This window comes from Gopherus evgoodei, chromosome 6 (genome assembly GCF_007399415.2).
Source record: "Gopherus evgoodei ecotype Sinaloan lineage chromosome 6, rGopEvg1_v1.p, whole genome shotgun sequence".
Taxonomy (NCBI): Eukaryota; Metazoa; Chordata; order Testudines; family Testudinidae; genus Gopherus; species Gopherus evgoodei.
The window spans coordinates 85,152,794-85,174,299 of NC_044327.1; the positions used below are offsets into that span (position 1 = coordinate 85,152,794).

General features: G+C 40.5%; 1 protein-coding gene across 2 annotated transcripts in view; it reads right to left on the reverse strand.

Moving 5' to 3' along the window:
• Positions 1-21,506, reverse strand: part of MSH3 (mutS homolog 3) — a 186,983-nt gene that overhangs the window by 76,712 nt on the left and 88,765 nt on the right. For both annotated transcript variants that reach the window (XM_030566366.1, XM_030566365.1), the window contains exons 13-15: positions 20,344-20,476; positions 12,577-12,764; positions 1,377-1,545 (exon numbers count right to left, since the gene is read on the reverse strand). In XM_030566366.1, the coding sequence (XP_030422226.1) occupies positions 1,377-1,545; positions 12,577-12,764; positions 20,344-20,476 (490 nt within the window). The remainder of the gene's footprint in view (positions 1-1,376; positions 1,546-12,576; positions 12,765-20,343; positions 20,477-21,506) is intronic.

Genomic DNA, 21,506 nt, shown 5'->3' on the forward strand with positions numbered 1-21,506 from the left:
CTCATCTGGAGTACTGTGTCCAGTTTTGGGCCCCACCCTACAAGAAGGGTGTGAAAAAAATGGAAAGAGTCCAGCAGTGGGCAACAAAAGTGAGTGGGGGGCTGGAGCACATGACTTATGAGGAGAGGCTGAGGGAACTGGGATTATTTAGTCTGCAGAAGAGAAGAATGAGGAGGGATTTGATAGCTGCTTTCAACTACCTGAAAGGGGGTTCCAAAAAGAGGATGGATGTAGACTGTTCTCAGTGGTACCAGATGACAGAACAAGGAGTAATGGTCTCAAATGGCAGTGGAGGAGGTTTAGGTTGGATATTAGGAAAAACTTTTTCACTAGGAGGGTGGTGAAGCACTGGAATGGGTTACCTAGGGAGGTGGTGGAATCTCTTTCCTTAGAGGTTTTTAAGGTCAGGCTTGACAAAGTCCTGGTGGGCTGATTTAGTTGGGGATTGGTCCTGCTTTGAGCGGGGGGGCGGGGGGGGGGGGTTTGGACTAGATGACCTCCTGAGGTCCTTCCAACCCTGATATTCTGTGATTCTACAAGATAGCAGATTTAGATTAAATATCAGGAAAAACTTCCTAAGTGTAAGAACAGTGTACCTAGGGAGGTTGTGGAGGCTCCTTCATTGGATATTTCTATCTGTCTTGGATGGTTTAGACACAAAACATCTTGCACCTTGGAAGGGGATTAGACTAGATGACCTTTTCTGTCTCTTCTAACCCTATGACTCTACTCCTCCACTGGTCTGTGTATACCCATCTCTTGTCTTATACTTCTACTGCAGTCTTTCTGGGACACAGATCATATTTTTGTTCTGTGTTTGTACAGCATCTAATACAATGGGTCCTGGTCCATAGCTAAGACTCCTAAGTACCACAGTAATAGAAATAATAAATAAAAGAGAATGAGAGAAGAGGGACAAATTACAAATTTACATATATTTTTTACCAGTTCTTTAAAGATTATTTTTCTTTTCTGTGCTTCCTAGTTCAATAAAAATATCCCAGAATATAACATTAGAAATATTTTACAAAAAGTCTCATGTTAAAAGTCTCTGGAGGCAGAGCACTCAGGGAAGCAAACTATTCATGAACCAAACTGAACTGCACTAAAAAGAATTCCATCCTCCACAAAATCCTAGAGACACTGCAAAGACAAAATATCCATGGTGAATTAAATAAAAAAGCAGTAAGGTAAGGACAATATTACTAAAAATAATAAGACAAGACAACAATGCATCCCAACGACTTCTTCTCACAGCCGGAATTGTTTTTATCTAGTGACATGGTTTAATTAATCTTTCAGGTAAATGTAAGTTATTTTGTTCACATGCACTGGTAGGCACATAAAAATATCACTTAGGTCATTTTGTGTATTACCTCTTGTCCTGATACTGTAACATACTCTGCAGAAGGGTTCTTTATCATTTGTCGTATTTCTTGCAGATGAAGTTGGATCTGGGAAATCACCTTCTGAATGTCATCCTTCTGCTTTCTGATGGTAGGGAAGTCTGTAAGATCCTTGAACAATTGGGTTTTATCTCCAGTTCTAATTATGGGAAACAGAAAAACGATGTATTCCATAATTCTACTGTTTTGGCATAATGGTTTATTTCCATCAATAAACACAACTTATCCGGTACCCATATTGTTTTGAGTGCACCATATTATGTATTTGCCCCTTCTCTTCTTTCAAAATGCATAAAACGTAACTTCACAAGGAGAAAAACATGCATTCCAGAGATATGGTCTCAGTGAAAGAGTATACTACACTTATAAATTACACACAGAATAAAGCCACCCATGTTAGTGTTTGTAAATCAAGCACTCAAAAGTTAGAAAATGACAGAATGAAGGAAGCTGCCTGTGAAACTTTATTTTGGCCCCCTTGTGCGTATGCATTATAAGATTGACTTTGATTACATGATCATATACCATTTTTCCACCTTAATAATAAGTCACTACCATCCCCACCTATAATAGAAATATTTCTAATTTTACAACAAATACAAAAATATAACCTTTTGATTATGTCATAGCATAGATGCCACGTTTGTAATCTGATAAGAGATAGAAAAGCTGCTAGCACACCAATAGCATAGCTTCTGGGTTTTTACAGACCTAGAAAAGGCATATAATAAAGTGGACAGAAGGATGCTCACACCAGTTCTGAGGAAATATGGAGTGTCTGAGGATTTAGTAACTACGGTGAATGCCCCATATAGATCACCTACAACAGTAATCAGGACATGTTTTGGGACAACACACCCCTTTGAAGTGAAAGCGTATAGTGTATAGAGTGGTATAAACAAGTCATTGCCTGCATGAAATTTTAGTTTGCACGGACTCTGCAAGTGCTTTTTATGTAGCCTGTTGTAAAACTAGGCAAATATCTAGGTGCAATCACTCGTGGTGAGAAGAGAAGGTCCTGCTGAGATGATCCACCAAGACTTTCCTGGTGCTGGGTCAGCGATGGGGACAGGGTCATGAAGGGAACTCCCTCCAACACCAACCTGGGGTCCAACCACCAATCCAGAGATGATCTGATGTGGTTTGGCACCCTCACTATCCAGTCCAGGTCATGCCTGTTGGGGATGTAGCCGGAGAAGGAGCCAAGCATGACTGACCGCATATGTAAACATGGCCATGTGGCCCAACAGCTGCAGGCAGATATGAGCTGTGGTGAGCAGGTGGTTCTCCACATAGGAGATCAGGTCCAACATGGCCTGAAAACACGCTTCCGGAAGGAAGGCTCTAGCTCATGTGGAATTGAGAACCAGCCCAATGAACTCTATTTGCTGGATAGGCAATAAGGTGGATTTTTTCTTGTTTATTAATAGGCCCAAGTCACAGAAAGTGGAATGCACCAGATCGAGGGTCCTCTGCACTTGCTCCCAAGACCTGCCCTTGACGAGCCAGTTGTCAAGATATGGGAAGACCTGGACTCTTAGACATCTCAGAAAAGCAGCCACTGACACCATACATTTTGTGAACACCCTGGAGGCCAATGAGAAACCAAAGGGCAATGCCGTGAATTGAAAATGACGCCCATCCACTATGAAACGGAGGAACGTCTGTGACCTGGGAATATGGGAATAAGCGTCTGTCAAGTTGAGGGCGGCATACCAGTCTTCCGGATCCAGGGAGACCATGCAAAATTTCAACTTTTTAAGAGGCTTGTTGAGGCGGCGACACAGGTCCAGAATGAGTCTGAGGTCCCCTTTTGGGATTAGGAAATAGCATGGTGACATCTGGTTAGAAAAGATTAAACATCCTGCAAAATAAATAACTCTCAAAAGACATGTGGGGAGATAATGTTTGTGTTTTTGTGTATTTACATATGTATAAGTAGGGTGGACAATGTAATCAACAGTCTCTGTCTACGCTGTATTCTATTATCAATTAAATCAATTGTAAACACAGGATATCTCAGTATTCATCTCTCTTTGAAATGTACTATGAATGGTGGAGGAACAAGTAAATGGCCTTATGTTAATTTGTATAGCTAAGTACCAGTGATGGACCCCCTTCAAAGTCATCCTAATTACTTTTTGTTCACCGAGGAAATCACAACTTGTCAAAGATGACATGAAATTATAAAAAAGATCCTTGGCTCACAATTCTGTCATCTCAGATCTGCTTAGACTTCATCAGGGAAGTTTGAGTCACAAGAATGAGATCCAAGTGATGCTGGTATGCGCTGAATATGAGATTAGGACATTGGACTATGACCTATGAATTGAATTGTAAAGGAACTCTTTGAAACTATGAAGCTCACCATCTCTGCTATCAATCTGCACTTCAATATACTCATGTCTGTATGTATATTGATCTTTTAACCATTCTCTCTCTCTCGTTTTTTAATACATTTTAGTTTAGTTAATAAGAATTGGCTGTAGCATGTAAGATCTGAAACATTCATTAACCTGGAAGGTAATGTGTCCAATCCTTTGCGATTGGTAGAACCTTTTCTTTTACATGATGAAATAAGATTTACAGAAATTTTCATCCTATTTAATGCGGGTATGTCATAAACAGATGGTTACGGGTTAATGTCTCTTTTACCTGTAAAGTGTTAAGAAGCTCAGTAAACCTGGCTAACACCTGACCTGAGGACCAATAGGGGGACAAGATACTTTCAAATCTTGGTGGAGGGAAGTCTTTGTTTGTGCTTTTTCTTTTGTTCGTTGTTCGCTCTTGGGGCTAAGAGGGACGAGATATACACCCAGGCTTTCCCAATCTTTCTGAATCAGTCTTCCATGTCTCAAAATAGTAAGTAATAGCTAGGCAAGGTGGATTAGTCTTATGTTTGTTTTCTTAACTTGTAAATATGTCTTTTTGCTGGAAGGATTTTTACCTCTGTTTGCTGTAACTTTGAATCTCAGGTGGGGTCGGGGGGTGTCCCTCTAGTCTATATGAATCTGAGTACCCTGTAAAGCATTTTCCATCCTGATTTTACAGAGATAATTTTTACCTTTTCTTTCTTTAATTAAAAGCTTTATTTTTAAGAACCTGATTGATTTTTTCCTTGTTTTAGAATCCAAGGGATTGAGTCTAAATTCACCAGGGATTGGTGGGGGGAAAGGCAGGAGGATGGTTAATTCCTCCTTGTTTTAAGATCCAAGGAGTCTGGATTGGTGTGAAGCTTCACAAGGCAACCCAGGGAGGGGAAAGTCTGGGGGGAAGAGGAGGGGAATGGTTAATTTCTCCTTGTTTTAAGACCAAAGGGGTTTGGGTCTTGGGTTCCCCAGGGAAGGTTTTGGGGGAACAAAAAGTGTGCCAGACACAGACTTCTGGCTGGTGGCAGCGTACCAGACCTAAGCTAATAATTAAGCTTAGGAGTGTTCATGCAGGTCCCCACATATTGAACTCTAAAGTTCAAAGTGGGGAAAATACCTTGACAGGGTACTTGGATGGAGGCCTGAGGCTGGACCATTTTAAAGGACCTGTGTTATCTGGACTTCTGAGTAAACAGTAAAGTAATAAAAAAGCTGTTTTATGCTGGCTTGGTGAATCTAAGTATTGGAATATCCACCAGCTTTTGGGGGTTTGGCTGCCCCATTCTTTGCAGTTCACCCTTACTGAGTGACCACAGCTGGCTCCCCACTAGGACCCTCGTCACAGGCCCCCTTTTGCTTTCAGGATTAGAAAGTAGCAGGAATAGAACCCTTTCCCTTTCACGTCCCGAGGAACCTCCTCCACTGCCCACAGGCGCAGGAGGTCTTGCCCTCTTGGATGAGGCAATGCTCGTGACAAGAGTCCCTGAAGAAGGATGGGTAGGAAGGGGCGCCCAAAAATTGCAGGGGATAGCCCTGAGATATTATGTCCAGCACCCAGTGGTCCAAGGTGACCTGCGTCCGTGCCTAACGGTAGGGATGAAGATGGCTGAGGAAAGAATAAGGTGGATCTGGGGAATTGACTGGGGTGTCACTCTCAAGCTCACCTTCAAAATGAGCGCTTCTGGTCCCTGGGCTGCTTTGCCGGGTTGGACTGCATGGGTGAGTGGGAGGAGGAAGGGCAGCGATGACTAAAGCTCATGTCTCTATCCTTTCTCCTTGCAGGCCCTTATAGGCCACCACGGCCTTCGTGGCGTGGGCAGCCGGAAAAGCTTCTGTGCAGACTGTGGCATACGCATGCCCAGCAAGTGAAGGGTGGCCCGAGTGTCCTTCAACCCATGCAGCCTCGCATCCGTTTGTTTGGAGAAGAGACCATTTCCAAGGAATGGAAGGTCCTGGATCAAGGTCTGCATTTCTTGCGAAACGCTGGCGGTCTGAAGCCAGGAGCTGTGCCTCATGACCACTGCTGCCGCAACCACCCTAGCCTTCAAGTCCACTGCATCCCACACCATTTGGAGGGAGCACCTAGCTGCCATGTTGCTTTCCTCCACTATGGTGCCGAATTCTTGGGCCAGACTTTGTGGGAAGGACTCCTTAAACTTATGGAGGGAGTCCCATAAATTAAACTTGTACCTGCCCAAGAGGGCCTGATGGTTCACCACCCGGAATTGGCAGTGGAATAAATTTTTCTCCCAGAAAAGTTAAGTCTTTTGGCCTCTTTATTTTTGGGAGTTGAACTAGTGTGCTTGTCTTTTTCGTTGGCCGCAGAGACAACTTGCGAGCCTGGAGGTAGATGGGTACAAAGGTACTTGAACCCTTTGGCCGGGATGAAGTACTTCCTTTTGGCTCTTTTGGAGATGAAAGGGATGGAAGATGGGGTTTTCCAGAGGACTTTGGCAATTTTCAGGACCACATCATGCACTGCCAGGGTAGTGGCTGAGAGGACATTGAACAAGGTGTCCACTTGGTTGGCCATCTCCTCCACCTGTAGGCCTAAGTTCTCAGTCACCCGTCGAAGCAGGACCTGGTGTTCCTTAAAATTGTCCAGTGGGCTGGCCCTTGAGGGTCCCCCAACTACCTTGTCTGGGGATGAGGATGATGACTGAACCACCAGGGGAGGATCAGTGGCATCATCCTCCATGGGGGAGAGGAGGTTCAGTCTCTACCCCAACCTCTGAGTGAGTCTGTCAGAGCTCCCTCCCCACTTTGAACTCTGGGGTACAGTTGTGGAGACCCGCATGAAAGACCTCCTAAGCTTATATTCCATCAGCTTAGGTTAAAACTTTCCCAACACACAAATTCCTTTCCTTATCCTTGGATGGTACTGCCACCATCACTAGGTGATTTAAGCAAACATTCAGGGAGGGGCCACTTGGAGCCCTATTCCCCCCTCAAAAAAAAAAAAACCCCGCAAACCACTTCACCATCTTTCCTGGGGAAGCTTGAGAATAATATACCAACCAATAGGTTAAAGTGAGTACAGACCAATCCCTGTTTTTTAGGGCACTGAAAATCAATCAGGTTCTTAAAAGAAGAATTTTATTAAAAAGAAACAAGTAAAAGAATCACACCTGCAAAATTAGGATGGAAGGTAACTTTACAGCGTAATAAAAGATTTAAAACACAGCGGACTCCCCTCTGGACTCAACTTTACAGTTATAAAAAACAGGAACAAACCTACCTCTCAGGATAGAGAAAACTCACAAGCTAGAACAGATAATCTAACACATTTCCTTGCTTTACTTACAATTTTTGTAATCTTAGATGCTCATTTCAGGTATATTTTCAGGAGATTTTTTTCCTGCCCTGGTCCCGCTCTCTGTCCAAGAGGGCACAAACGAAGAGAGCACAAACAATCCTCCCCCCACCCCCTTCAGATTTGAAAGTATCTTCTTTTCCCATTGGTCCTTCTGCTCAAGTGCCAACTAGCTTAATTGAACTGATTAACCTCTTACAGGTAAGGGGATTCCGGACCTCTGGCCAGGAGGGATTTTACATAAGGGTTGTTACCCTTCCCTTTATATTTATGACAGGGTCTCATGCACCGAGCCCAGTGCCGTGAGCTGTTGCTCTGAGGCAGCAGCAGATGAGCAGTGAGAAGGAGGCATCGTCATGACTGGCGCTCCCTGTGTACTCCAATAAGGCCACTGCATTGGTCACTGCCCGTGCTGCCAAGGCAGCACCGTTGACATGGTCTCGGGTGCCCAATGGTGCCTTCAGGGTCTGAGCGAGGGGTTGAACCTCCCTTCCGTGCCAGAGGAATCCCCTTCCAGAGACCACAATGGAGCCGTTGACACCTGAGTCTGCCTGCTGACTGTTGCCACCAAAGACCGCTGCCTGGAGCGAATCGGTGCCTATATCAAGGGGACTAGTGTTGAAGCCGGGGTTACTGGAGACATGACAGCGAGTCTCCCACTGGGCAGGCAACCGAGATCTGTGCTGAGAGGACAACAGGCAGGAAGGCGAACGGTGCCGGTGGTACAGAGATCAGCACCTCCCTTTATGCAATCCACTATGAAATGGCAGGGACCACGATTGCGGTGCCGAGAGCAAGCTCCAGAGGCTCTGGACTGCAACTCCAGCAATCTTCAGCGAGTCAGTGGAGAGCACTGTCTCGTCTCAGGAGATCAGCGGTGCTCCACTGCCCTCTGAGAGGTCAATGTCTGGTTTACCCTTGTGGGGAGCCTTTGCCATTTCCTGCAGCATGTTCTGTGTCAATGGCACAGGCGGAGGCCTCTGATCTCTCAGTACCGGGGAGCTTGGGAAGGCATTGGTGCCGTCAGGGATTTGGGTCCCATACTGCTCCCGGTAGTCAGTGGTGGAGCTTCTAAGGGGCCCGACTGAGGAGACATGGACAGGTGGCTCCGGAGTGGCTGGGCAGCCCCAGCTGTGTCCCTTCCCATGGCCCTTCTTGCCTGGTGCCAGGGAGCTGTGCCTCCTTGCTTTCTTCTTGGATGCCGAGGTACTCGGCGAGTCTTGGCAAGGTGGCTTGGAAGCCAGATGAAGGGCAGACTCCATGAGGAGAGCTTGCAAATGAATATCCCACTCCCTCTGAGTCCTAGGCTGAAAGTTCTTACAAATATGGCACTTGTCCTTCACGTGTGAGTCCCCCAAGCACTTGAGGAAACTGCTATGGGGGGTCTCTTACAGGCATAGGCCTGTTACAGTGCGTGCTGGGTTTAACACTGGAGACCAGGGCATGCCCTGCATGGAGCAAAGTTCCCGCTGGGACTCTAACTTCTAACTATATTTAGCAACTACTTAACACTAACTACTATAAACAAACTATTTACAGGGCTGTAAACTATTTACCTAAGGTTCGAGTCAGTAGAGACAAAACCAATAGCCCTTGCTATGGAAGGAAAGGCGCTCCAACTAACCACCACGGGTAGTAACAAGGAACTGAGAGGGCGCAAGGTTGGCAGTGCCTGGTATACCGATGCACAGGCACAGCATTCAAGGGGGCGCCACTGCTGGCCTTATGGATATTGCTAAGGCAAAAATCTCCGACGATACACAGGGGGTGCGTGCACACCGAGAATGGAATCAACATGAGCAAGCACTTGAAGAACCATCAATAAGGAGCTGACACCCAATACAAGGAGTTGGGAATAAGAAACAAACTTCAGCCTCATGGTCAGCCGTCAGTACAATCCTCTTTATCACATTGATGGTCTACGTCAACAGGAATAACTCAAATGGAAAAGCCAAGACGTTTGTATCTGCAGATGACATAGAAATATAGGCATCCTCAAAAGAAAACACAAGAGGAAATTGCAAATCAGTGGTATGACCAGCTAGAAGGCATGGGATAAAAATAAGCACAACTAAGTTACAGGTCACATAGGTCAGTAGAGGTGCCGCAGGGAATCTGGACATAGAGATTAAAGTAGCAGGAATAATCAGACTGGCAAGCTCATGTACCTTGGTGGCTGCGTTATGGATGACGGCAAGCTTGAACATGAGATACAGTCTATACTATGGAGTGCTGGGAGAGCGTGGAGGTGTTCTTCATGACAAGTATACGCCACTGAGACTGAAAGACCAACTATACAGAACAATGGTGTTTCCTGCAGTGCTGCATGGTGCACGAGCATGGGAAATTAGGAGACAGCAGATTCAACTTCTACAGATGTTTGAGATGATATGTCTGTGTGTCATGAAAGGAATTACATGAAGAGACAGATTTTGAAATGAAAGTATTAGGATGGAAGTCAAAGTCCCTGATGTAGCTGATAAAATCCAAGAAGCATGACTTTGCTGGTTTGTATATATAGAGAAGATGAACGAAGGGGACCTGGTGAAGACAGCATAGTAGGAGAGGTTAGTAGAAAAGAGAGCCCAAGGAAAGCCAAAAAAGTGATGGATGGATTGCATCAAAGAAGATGGGAAGCAGGTGGATCTAAGTGACCTTGTGCACTAACAAAGATGGCTGATGCTCGCATGACAACCTGATTCCAGCCAGTACGATAAGGGGAAGAAGATTATTATGTCATAACTGTGAAATCTGATATCTGAAGGGAAAATAAATCCAGGCATATTACAAATAGTAAAAATAACTAAAAAACCCTACTTTACTGTACCCAATCCAACCTCCCTTTTCACAAAAACAACTTGAACTAGAGCCAATAGCCAAGAGGATAAAAATGAGATGAGCTCTGACTCAGAGAGCCTAATATAGATTTTATACAGGAGAAAGTAATGCCCGCATTTTATAATACTGTATTTTTCAGAAACTCTTTTACTGCTGATTAGACCTATTTTCAGAGGAATTGTAGGAGAAAGACGGCTGCTAGCCAGCTGCTGTCATTGCCTTGCACCGTCGTCTACTGAAAACAAAAAGGGCAAATTTCCAAAAATGGCAACTGCAGATATTTAGGCACTTTTATGGTTTTAGAGTCAGTAATACTTTTCAAAAGAATTTTTAAGAATACAATATAAAATATAACAACAAAAACAACACACACACACACACACACACAGTGTCTATATATATACAAAATACATGATGAACTGTGGTAAAATACAGGTTTTACTGGCACAAGTATGAAACTCCTGCATAAGTTTGAAATGCATAACAAAGCCATGAGTGAGTTATCCTGGTTAACAAAAACGAATTCAAATAAACCATTTGCATTATGGTATGTGGTGATATTTTCTGTCTATACTCTTTTAGAGGAAACTTTGGATTTAGAAAAAAATTAGATTAACATTTTCATTGGTACTATTTTTTGTATTACTCCATCTACAACATCAAGCTGTCTTAGTTACCATGTACATAGTGACAGAAAAATAAGAACTAATATTTTTAAAACTTCTAAAAAGTAGCTATAGTAGAGCTTTTCCATAAATCAGGTATCATGATGATAAGGTCTTCTATCTCACACCCTGTCCTACCTATAAATGAATGCTATATATCAATAGAAAACCTATAATCCCAGCTATCCAATAGGACACAGCAAGTGTTTAACCTTTTAATTCTCTAATTGCCCTTAAATCTGTCACGGGTCCAAGAGCAAATATTGGCAGTCCTAGATTTTGGCTCAGTTAATTTTTCAATCCCTGCTGCGGAGAAAGATGAAAACATTTTTCTGTCAATTATTTTAAAATTATAATCAGAGTACTCAGAGATTTGGAATATGAAATGTAATCCTGTTAAAGATAGATTAACAGGCAAATTGTGAAGAGCAGGTCAAGAGACAGAAGGTGCAAAATAAATAAAATTAATTTCAGGGCAGCTTATTTTGAAGCAAGGGATTTATTGTATTTCTGTGCTGCTCAAATATGGTATAAATAATTATATAGCATCTTTAACCAGAGGATCTCAAAGCATTTCACAAACCAAGTCTCGTAACACCCCTATGAGGTAAGTAGTATGTCCATTTTACAGATATGGAACCTTCACAGAAAGGTTGAGTGAAATTTGCCCAAGGACACACAGGAAGTTGGGGCGGAGCTGGACACAAAGCTTAGAGGACTCACAATTCCAGGCTCATAATGTCCATTCTATAAACATATTATGCACAAAAAGCTACACTGAAAGAATATTCAAGTTTTAAAGTCAAGCTCTCAAAACTGGCAAGCAGAGCAAAGGGAAAGAATTGAGAACACAGGAGAGATGGTCTCCCTTCTCTGAGTTCCTGTGCCTGGCATCAGAATGCCATCTAGAACTCAGGAGAAGCAACTGCAGGGACAGTCCTGCTTAGCCCCTGCAGCCCTAAGTTGGAACACGCTCAGTTGTTTTGTAGGGCTAGTGTATGAACAGTCCAGTCAGCACACAGGTGTGTGAGGGGATGGAGCATGCTTAGCACAGGCAGTATTTTCAGAAAATTTAACTGCTGCCATACTCAAAAAAGTCCCTATTATGCACTTGTGAACTGAAAAAAGGCTCGTAACCTGACCTTATTTGGACAAATTTTCACAGTGATGGGGAAAAGGCACGTCCCTCACCCCACAGCAATCCTCTCTGCCAAATTTAAAGTCTCTGCTCCAACATATGAAGCTTCTCAGCAAAATGGTTATAAGAATTTCTTTTCACATGGACAAACAATGTATTTTTCCCCAAACCATATTCTCAGAAACAGTTGAACCATTCTGGGTGAAACTTTCCAAAAATACTACACCTGAAACGTTCACCCAGCATGGAAAATTTCAGCCTGAATGGTGAGTGAGATAATATCTTTTAGTGGACCAATTTCCGTGGGTGAAAGAGACAAGCTTTTGAGCTCACACAGAGCTCTTCCTCAGGTCTGGGAAATGTACTAAGAGTGTCACAGCTCAATATAAGACGGAAAAGATTGTTTAGCATAAGTAGTTAACACCTGTGTCAATCTGTTCCATCTTGTATTCAGCTGTGTCACTCTTAGTACATTTCCCTGACCTGAGGAAGAGCTCTGTGTGAGCTCAAAAGCTTGTCTTTCTCACCAATGGAAGTTGGTCTAATAAAAGATATTATCTTACCCTCCTTATCTCTAATATCCTGGGACCGACATGGCTACACCACTGCATAGGTACCCTGAATGGCATAAGTTTGGCAAAATTATAAGTAACCAAAAACAGGTCTTTAAATGGAAAGTGTCAGGCAACCTTACATATATGTGATTCTACCTATGCTAGCTATAATGTACATTTTGTATTTATATATTACATAAATAAGGCAGATTAACCAACATATACAATTCACATATCAAGTAAGTTCAGTAAGAAAGACTATACGGCATGAAAGAACTGTTTTCTTTACTTACTTGGCCGCTTCTTCATTAAGTATCTTTAAGTAATGTTTCACGGGGCAGAGGAGCTCAGGAATTTCCAAGAGGGCCATCTGCAGTAAAGGAGCTTTCACTTGGGAATGTATAGCTGGAAACAGTGCTTGGAGTTCTGTCTCCAGGCAAGACAAAGTGCTGACTATCAAGAAGAACTCTTGAGTTGAACACTGAAAGTGGAAAAAGTTTTAGTTTAAATTGTTACAACATTGTATGTTCCAGGATACCCACATTACATCTTGTTTAAATTAAACAACGTTCACAGTTCATTTTTACATATTGAAATATTACTTGATGATCTTATGTTCAAACGATAAATATGATGGATTAGTGACATGTTTATTATTTGTTACTTATTATAGAAGCACCAAAACGGGGCCCTATCGTGCTAAGCACTGTATAAACATGGAGTAAGAGAGAGTCCCTCCCTCAAAAATCATATCATCTAAATAGACAAGAAAGACAAAGGGTGAGGAAAAGGGATAACAACATACAAGCAGAATGAGCAGTGATGAGGGTGCGAAAGGGGTTTGCAGCAAACAATCAATGAGAATAATGAAGAGAACATCCAGAGCAAAAACTGAAGAAATCAATCTGATGCCATCATCAATATCCAACAGTCCCTGCTTAAATTGCTCCTGGAGCAACTCTTACCAGATTTAGTCTCAAGGTGGCTCCCCCCTGCAGTTTCTAAAATCGTTTATGAAAGCATTAAAGGGTGTGAAGATATGCTGCATAATGATCAGAAAACTTTCTGTTAGACTTTGTTAAGAAGTATGTAAAAGAGTGTATAGTATCTGAAGGAACATGGAGTAGGCAAAGTCAGCAAAGGTATTTACACCATTGAGAAGGGAAGCTTTGCAAAGAGCTGCAAAGCTACAAATATAAATACTGGAGATATTAGAAGATAATGCTCAGAAACCATCGATCAGTTTCTCAAACAGATAAAATATCCCAAGATATTTGCATGTAAACATTTATGGACTCTGATTTTATACAGACAATTAATTATACATATAAAACCACAAAAGAGATGCTTTATTTTCATATTGGTTTATGAAAAGATTATATATGAGACAACTCATTCTCATTGGATCACTTATAGCTCTCTGTATGAAGCCAAGATTATATTCTGGTTGGTCAATATCAGCTTTTCAAAAAGGGAAAACATCAACAGCCCTCCCTTAAAAACCGAATAAAACAATTCCTAGTGCTTTCAACAAATTGCTCCCTACAAGCTAAACACAGAGAGGGTAATTGATTTTTTCAGATAACTTCTGAGGAGCATTCCTACCGGAAATAAAGATTTATCACTGAGAACTCTCTTACTCACTCTTTCTTTTATGTGTTACTGAAATCAGAATAAGATTACAGCTATATCACCATCAGCATGATCTAAAGTTATGTAGAAACTTGCTTTTAAAAGGTATCTCGAGAGACTAGTCATTACCTCAAATTCTACAGCTCAGTTTATCTATATACTGTTTTCAGTTAATATGAAATTAAGACGTTTATATTTTTATTTCATTTCTGCAAGGTGAGTATTACGTTATCCTAAATTAATATTTCTCTGAGTATATATCCAAGTCATAAAACTCTGTAAATTAATTACATGCATATTTGTATATGTATTTCATTAACAAGTTTCAACTTAATTGTCAACAATTTGGTATTAATTAATGAGTCAATGTGCTGAGACTGGAAAATTCACTATGCTCATTTATCATAAAAATGTAACAGGAATCTTTACAACTCACATGAGAGTGATAGTGTCTTAGACAATTAATACAAGATTGAATTAATAAACTATTAGGTTTTTATTTTTGCTCTAATATTTGGTCTATTAGATAGATTTTTAAATGATCTTTTTTATTTGATACATTTTCTGAATGTATAGTTTTAATACCCCTTGCTATATGATATATTGTATATAATTTACACAAGTCATCTTCTTTGGGTTTTATTTAAACCAAACGTATAACTTTCCAAATTCCCTCACTTCATTTCTTTTTCTTTAACCTTCCTATATATTCGCATAGCCCAGAAAGTCAAAAGCAAAAAAAAAATTTTTTTTTATTTATTTATTCATTTGAAATTTGTTCTATCATGTGAATCAGAAAATACAGATTTTCTGTACAGGATACCCTGAAGAGAGGCAGAGATCTGTTAGATGCTCTCCTTTGGTACATCTATACAGCAGTTAAACACCTGCAGCTGGCCTGGGTCAGAATCCTCAGGCTGAGGGGCTGTGAAATAGATTTGTAGATTTTCGGGCTCAGGCTGGATCCCGAGCTGTGGGACCCCGCAAGTAAGTAGGGTCCCAGAACCTGGGCTCCAGCCCAAGCTCAAATGTCTACACAGCAATTTTTAGTTCCACAGCCTGAACCTCGTGAGCTCAAGGCAGCTGACCCAGGCCAGCCACAGGTCTATTATTCTAGTGTAGACATACGCCTTGTGACTTCATGATATGGTACAAGTTAGAGATGGAAAACACCTATTAGTTTATCTCCATGCAACTGCCAGATTGTTCTCTATGGTTCTCTATTGTTCTCTATTTCATAATGGTTTTGTGTAGTCTAATTTTTTGTTCAGTCTTGCAACACTAAAAAACCCAAGAAATAGTGTTTTTGCCAATTTTCTTAGAAGCCTAATTCACAGCCTACTAAATCTCACTGAGTGGAAGTTTTGTGCGATATTCAACCTAAATATTCCTTTTCTTAAATAAATCCCAGTACTTCTAGTCATGTTCCTTTGCATTCACACTAAATAGCTCCTCTGCCTCCTTGCTGTTAAGAATGTTCAAATTCATGTAGCCTTATGTATTCCTCCAGTCATCATTTAACCAAGCTAATAATCCTTTGTCAAAGCAATCCACCCTGCCTCCTGAAGATATCTGTTAATCTTTGCACTCACTGCAACTTATCAACATCTTTCTGATAATGTGGTATTGTCTTACCCCATCATGTAAACACAGTGAAAACAAAACAAAACAAATAATGAAATGACCCTTGAAGTCAACATTCACAGAAAATCTCTGATATACAGACTAAATAAATACCAAATTTATGCATGGAATCAAAATTTAAGGTAAAACATGGGTGGAGAAAAAACAAGCTGAAGTCATCATCTCTACAAACTAAAATGCAGACAATGGATAAGATACTGAAGGATGCCTAATGATTAATTAATACATTCACAGGTAGAGCAAAAACTGACGTCCAACCATGCAGATACTGCAGTAGATTCTTGATGAATGCTGCAAAGGGAGTAACAACAGTAGAACAAAGCATGGAAGGCATAGACAACCAAGCTAATATTAATCACAAGAGTAACTTCTTGGTCCTATGTCATTTAACATTTTTATCAATGACCTGGAAGAAAACATAAAATCATCAATGATAAAGTTGGTATATGACACAAAAATTTGGGGAGTGGTAAATAATTAAGAGGACAGGTCACTGACAGAGCAATCTGAATCACTTGATATGAGGATCACACACAATATGCATTTTAATACAGCTAATTGTAAATGTCTACAACTAGGAAAATGTCCACATCTAATCCATACTTATAGGATGGGAGACAAAGTGAACGGGGGGGGGGGGGGGGGGGAAATACTTTTTTTTAAATAAAAGAATCAGATTTTTAAAAATAATTTAAATCTGATTTTTTAATTTAAATTCTAATACATTTTTATTTTTTAAAATAAACCTGTTTAAAATTAAATCTGAAATTAATTAAAAATATATCAAGGCCTAAACTACTTATAATTTTGTTGTCAATATGAATATATGAACATGTTTTATATCCAAAATATTTAAGGTTGTTTTGTTTAATAAAAATAAATGTTATATGCTGTTGTGTGTGTTTAATTAATTTCCAGTTACCATCCTAATGCAGCTTGACACAAAACATGAGCAAAAAGTTAATTATGTAGTAAATAAAGCAATATCATTCACCATTTTCTAACATACTAAAAATGTACAAATAAGAATATGAAAATAATAAGCTATACAACTGCTTAAATAAAAATATATAGTTACAGTGTACCCTCCTAGGTAGCAGAAGTATATGTAAATCTAGTGTAAAGGCTCTATTTAGTTGTAAATCAACATGTTTTCATGGTTATGTCAAGCAATGAGAATAGACCTTTCTTTAGAAAATATCTGAAATAAAATGGAAAAGGTGATTAAAACCCATTATTAAACTGAGGCTTTCCAGTTGGTGATTTAAATCAATCCACCCTGATCTGAGACTCTATTCCAGGAAGCAGTGAAAAAGATTTGGGGGTTGGGGCAAATAATTAGCAGACCATGAGCTTCCAGTGTGGCATTATGGCCAAAAGAGCTAATGCAATCTTGGGATGTATAAATAGGAGGCTCTTGAGTAAGAATAAAGAGGTTATTGTACCTCTTTTTCGCACTGGTGCCACCACTGCTGGAATACTGTTGTCCAGTTCTGGTGCACCTAATTCAAGAAGGATAAATTGGAGAAGGTTCAGAGAAGAGCCATGAGAATGATAAAAGGATTAGTAAAACATACCTTATAGTCAAAGACTCAAAGAGTTCTATCTATTTAATTTAACAAAGAGAAGTGGGACTTGATTACAGTCTATAAGTATCTACACGGAGGGAACAAATATTTAATAATAGGCTCTTCAATATAGAAGAGAAAGCTATAACATGATCTGGTGGCTGAAAGATGAAGCTAGACAAATTCAGACTGAAAATAAGGTGTAAATTGTTGACAGTGAGATTTATTAACTATTGGAACAATTTACCAAGGGTCATGGTAGATTCTCTAGCACTGACAATTTTTAAATCAAGATTGGATGTTTTTCCTAAAAGGTATGCTTTAGGAATTATTTTGGGGAGTTTTAAGGCTTATGTTATACGGGAGGTCAGACTAAATGGTCACAGTGGTCCCTTCTGGCCTTGGAATCTATGAATCTAGATTCCTGCCTGATCACATACTGTCCAAGAGTGTGAATCCACTGGGATTGGTATCTTTGCAGAACTGAGTTTTTCAATACTAATGTATTGCTAGCAAACTTATAGGTAAATAGTTTCTGGGAGATAATGAAAATACCCCTTATTTACCTACTCACGTTGTTACTGCATAGTACTCTGGTTTGATTTTAGCAACAATGCTGAAAACTGAGTTAAATATACCTTTGAAAAACTGGTTCATTTAGAATATAACTTGGAACAGAAATGTAAACGTAGTACCGAAAAAATTGGGCTCCATGTAAGTGGGATTCAATCTTCAAGTTTTTTTTTTCCAATGAAAGATAACACTCATCTTTATTATAAATCAGAAGCTTTGAAAAACAGTAAGAAAAATAAATAATGTATATGAACTAGGTTTGGTGGAGGTCAGCGTCTGTTAAAGATCCTCCCAAGATTACATAATGATAATTTTAAACTAAATTTGAACCACCTTCAGTATTAACTAGAAATCCATTAAACACTAGAACAGTAACTCATAGCTAAGGTTACATTTTAGTTATGGGTATTTTTTTTTGAAAAAGTCATGGACAGGTCACAGGCAGTAAACAAAAATTCATGACCTATGACCTGTCCATGACTCGTACTATATACCCCTAACTAAAACTTGGGCCAGGGGGCCATGAGTGCTCTCGGGGGTGGTCCAAGACCACCGCTGGTGCTGGGGGGAGTGGCAGGTGGCAGCATGTGGCCCGGGACCCCCACTGATGCTGGGGGAGAGCTGGAGAGGCTGGCAAGGCTCCCTACCCGGCTCTGTGCAGCTCCCTGGAAGCCGCTGGCATGTCCCTGCAGCTCCCATGGGGAGGGAAGGCCAAGGGGCTCCGCTAACTGCCCCCACCATGAGCTTTGGCTCTGCAGCTCCCATTGGCCGGGAACTGCAGCCAATGGAAGCTGCAGAGACGGTGCCTCCAGGCAGGGGCAGCACGTAGAGCCCTCTGGCCCATCTGCCTTGGAGTTGCAGGGACATGCCGGCCGCTTCTGGAGACAACCTTCTCCCCTCCAAACACACAGGTAAGCGCCGCCCTGCACCCCAACCCCCTCTCCAATCAAACTGACCCAACAGTGGCTGGCACAACTGGCCCAGGAGCGGCCTGATCTGCTCGAGCAGCCCTGGAGCCAGCCATACTAGCTGCTGCAGAAGTCACAGAGGTCACGTAAAGTCACAGAATCCATGACTTCCGTGACCTCCATGACAGACACAGCAGACAATGGCTGTGAACAACGACAACCTCTCAACCAATGCTGAAAATGGTTTGGCTGCTGTCGTGCAGAAAGTATGCAAGACACCACATCGATGTGCAATGTCTAGTGCTCTTTCTTGAATACTGTTAAAAACAGTACACTAGTAGCAAAACTGTTTTCAACAAACCCTGAAAGCAGGTCAGAGAGATCCATTGCTCACTGCCACTGTCAACTATAAGTTATCATCCAAGTGAAAAGCTTTTTAAATAAGAAAATGGGACCTAAAAATGCTCTTTATGTGACTGTACAATATCACCCCTCTCGAATTCTAATTGCTACCCTTGGGTCTCTTAATGATGGTATACTATTTTTGGTTTAGAAAAAGTGAAGTATTTCATTGTAGGGCCATTGTGTCCATTTTTTTCCTCTGTGACTGCTCATGTTAACCAGGCTACAAAGGAACAATTATTTACATCTGCATTTAATATTGTCGATCTAAAATTTGTGATGTTTTTGCCTTGGATAAATGCAGTTGCCACTGAAGCTTCTGCATATTTATCACAGATTGAGTTAATGTGATCCAGGAATAGCTGGATTTGAACCAGTTTTTTCTAGTGGATTAGTATTTTTTTCCTGCAATATATTCAACTAATTTAGAAATAAGAGAAGAGCCCTGCACTCTTGTGATTTAGACCCAACCAGGCAGAGGACTGCATATGGGTAGTCCTCTGCAGTCACCCACAGAAGTCCATTTGTCTCTGCATGGGCATAACACATTGTAGGATTGGGGCACTAAATAGTTATTGAAGTGCTGACTTTCAAATTTTGAAAAAAAAACTTCTCTTTTTCACATCATCTATTGAAATTATAACTTAGCTATCCCTCTGCCCACTTACTGCTATCCAAAATGAATTGCCAACCTCTCTAAATATAATGGGGAAATAAAAGCACATGAAGTGTAGCACACATGCTATTAATACATTAATTTGCTTCAATTAAGAATCAGCAGTGTCTCACTACAAGTAATTTTTATTAAAATGTTCAAGGAAGATCTAAATTAAATAATTTATAAACATATCAACATTCAACTGAAAATAATAACAGTTAACTACAGCAAAGTGGTTTTCACTTTTGATGTGATTTTAGATAAACATACATCATTTAAGATATGTTGTTTTAGGGAACAACGGAATACATAGGATTCCTCGCCTGCTAATGTATCCAACAGATATCAGATGACCAGAGAAATCTATATATTTTGCATCAGATATATGACCAAAATTTGTAATTGTTATCTAATACTGCTATGGCATTTCTGCTTAAAACAATATATTATCGATCCAAGTGGTGTAAAACTAGACTCTACTGAAAGGAAAAAATGTTTGTTATTTGTCTCCTACCCCATTACTGTGTGACACTTAGCCTTAAAGTAAAGAAAAAGTAATTTGAAGTGGATATGTTTAAACATTTCCTGTAAAACTTATGAAAGCACATTTAAGCACACTGACGAATATTTAGAAAACAGAGTTGGTGATAATGCATTTGATAGATAACTATTTACCTTTTTGTGATAAATACTACAGAGTCCTCTTTCTATGTCTGGCATCTTACACAGATGATTTTGAATATGATCAAACACACTGGATTCTGACAGGAGAATTTCAGACACAGCATCAAGTCGGGCATTTATTTCACTGCAAAACAACAAAAATCATGAGATCGGTAATGAAAATTCCAACTTCTTTAAGGGAGGGAACATGGTTGTCCAACATTTTGGACTATGGCTAAGCCCATGCTATCATATTTAAAGTTACATAAAATGTTTAAGACATTACTTATATTTGAGCATGATTAAAATGATCAAAAATCTCAAACACATTCTGGGAATAATTTCCCCAGAGCTCCATGGGGTAGGGTTGTCAAGGTTGCTTACACACTCCTAGGGCCTTCACTGTTCTGATTACACTGAATAGTGCAGAACAAGGAGCAGCATGTACAGTGATTCCCACTGAACTCTGTGTTCTGACGAATTGTGCCAGGCTCACTTACAACTATGGCAAGCCCTATAGGCTATGGTGGTAAAGTTTATAACTTTAGCGAGACCTACAATCTGGAGTTTACAGTACCTGAAAACCACACAGACTTTACCAGTATATCTTATTACTTTAATGAAGCCTCAAATATGATACTGCTCAGACTGAATAAAAGCTTGTTATTCTCCCCCACCACTCAAGAACCACATTTGAGGCTTTCCACGGAAGTTCTAGGTTCTTTCGACACAACCTTTAGAAGTTGTGACTTTGGAGTAGGAGTGAAGAAATACAGGTCTGATAGAAGTTATATACAAACTCCGTTCATACTCTTGGGTTTTAAGAGCATGAAACCAGTGCACACACTTCAACTACTAAGGAAATTCTCAGGAAAAATAAACTCAGGGAATACTGACCATTGAGATTATAATTCCCTTTAAAATAATGTTTTTAGATTTTTTTTTTAAAGAAATGCTAGAAACAAAAGAAAATTGCTTTCAAGTTTCCAGCTCTACTTCTGTTCCTATATCCCCAACTACTCTCCACGTTTGTGTTACACATCTCATTACCATACCCCATCCACATTTCCAAAACAGATCAGAGTGCACCACAATCTACACATCTATATCAGTGGCGCATATCCTCTGCGGCACGGTGGACATATTGACAACTTGCCAGGATCCTAAACGGTCCA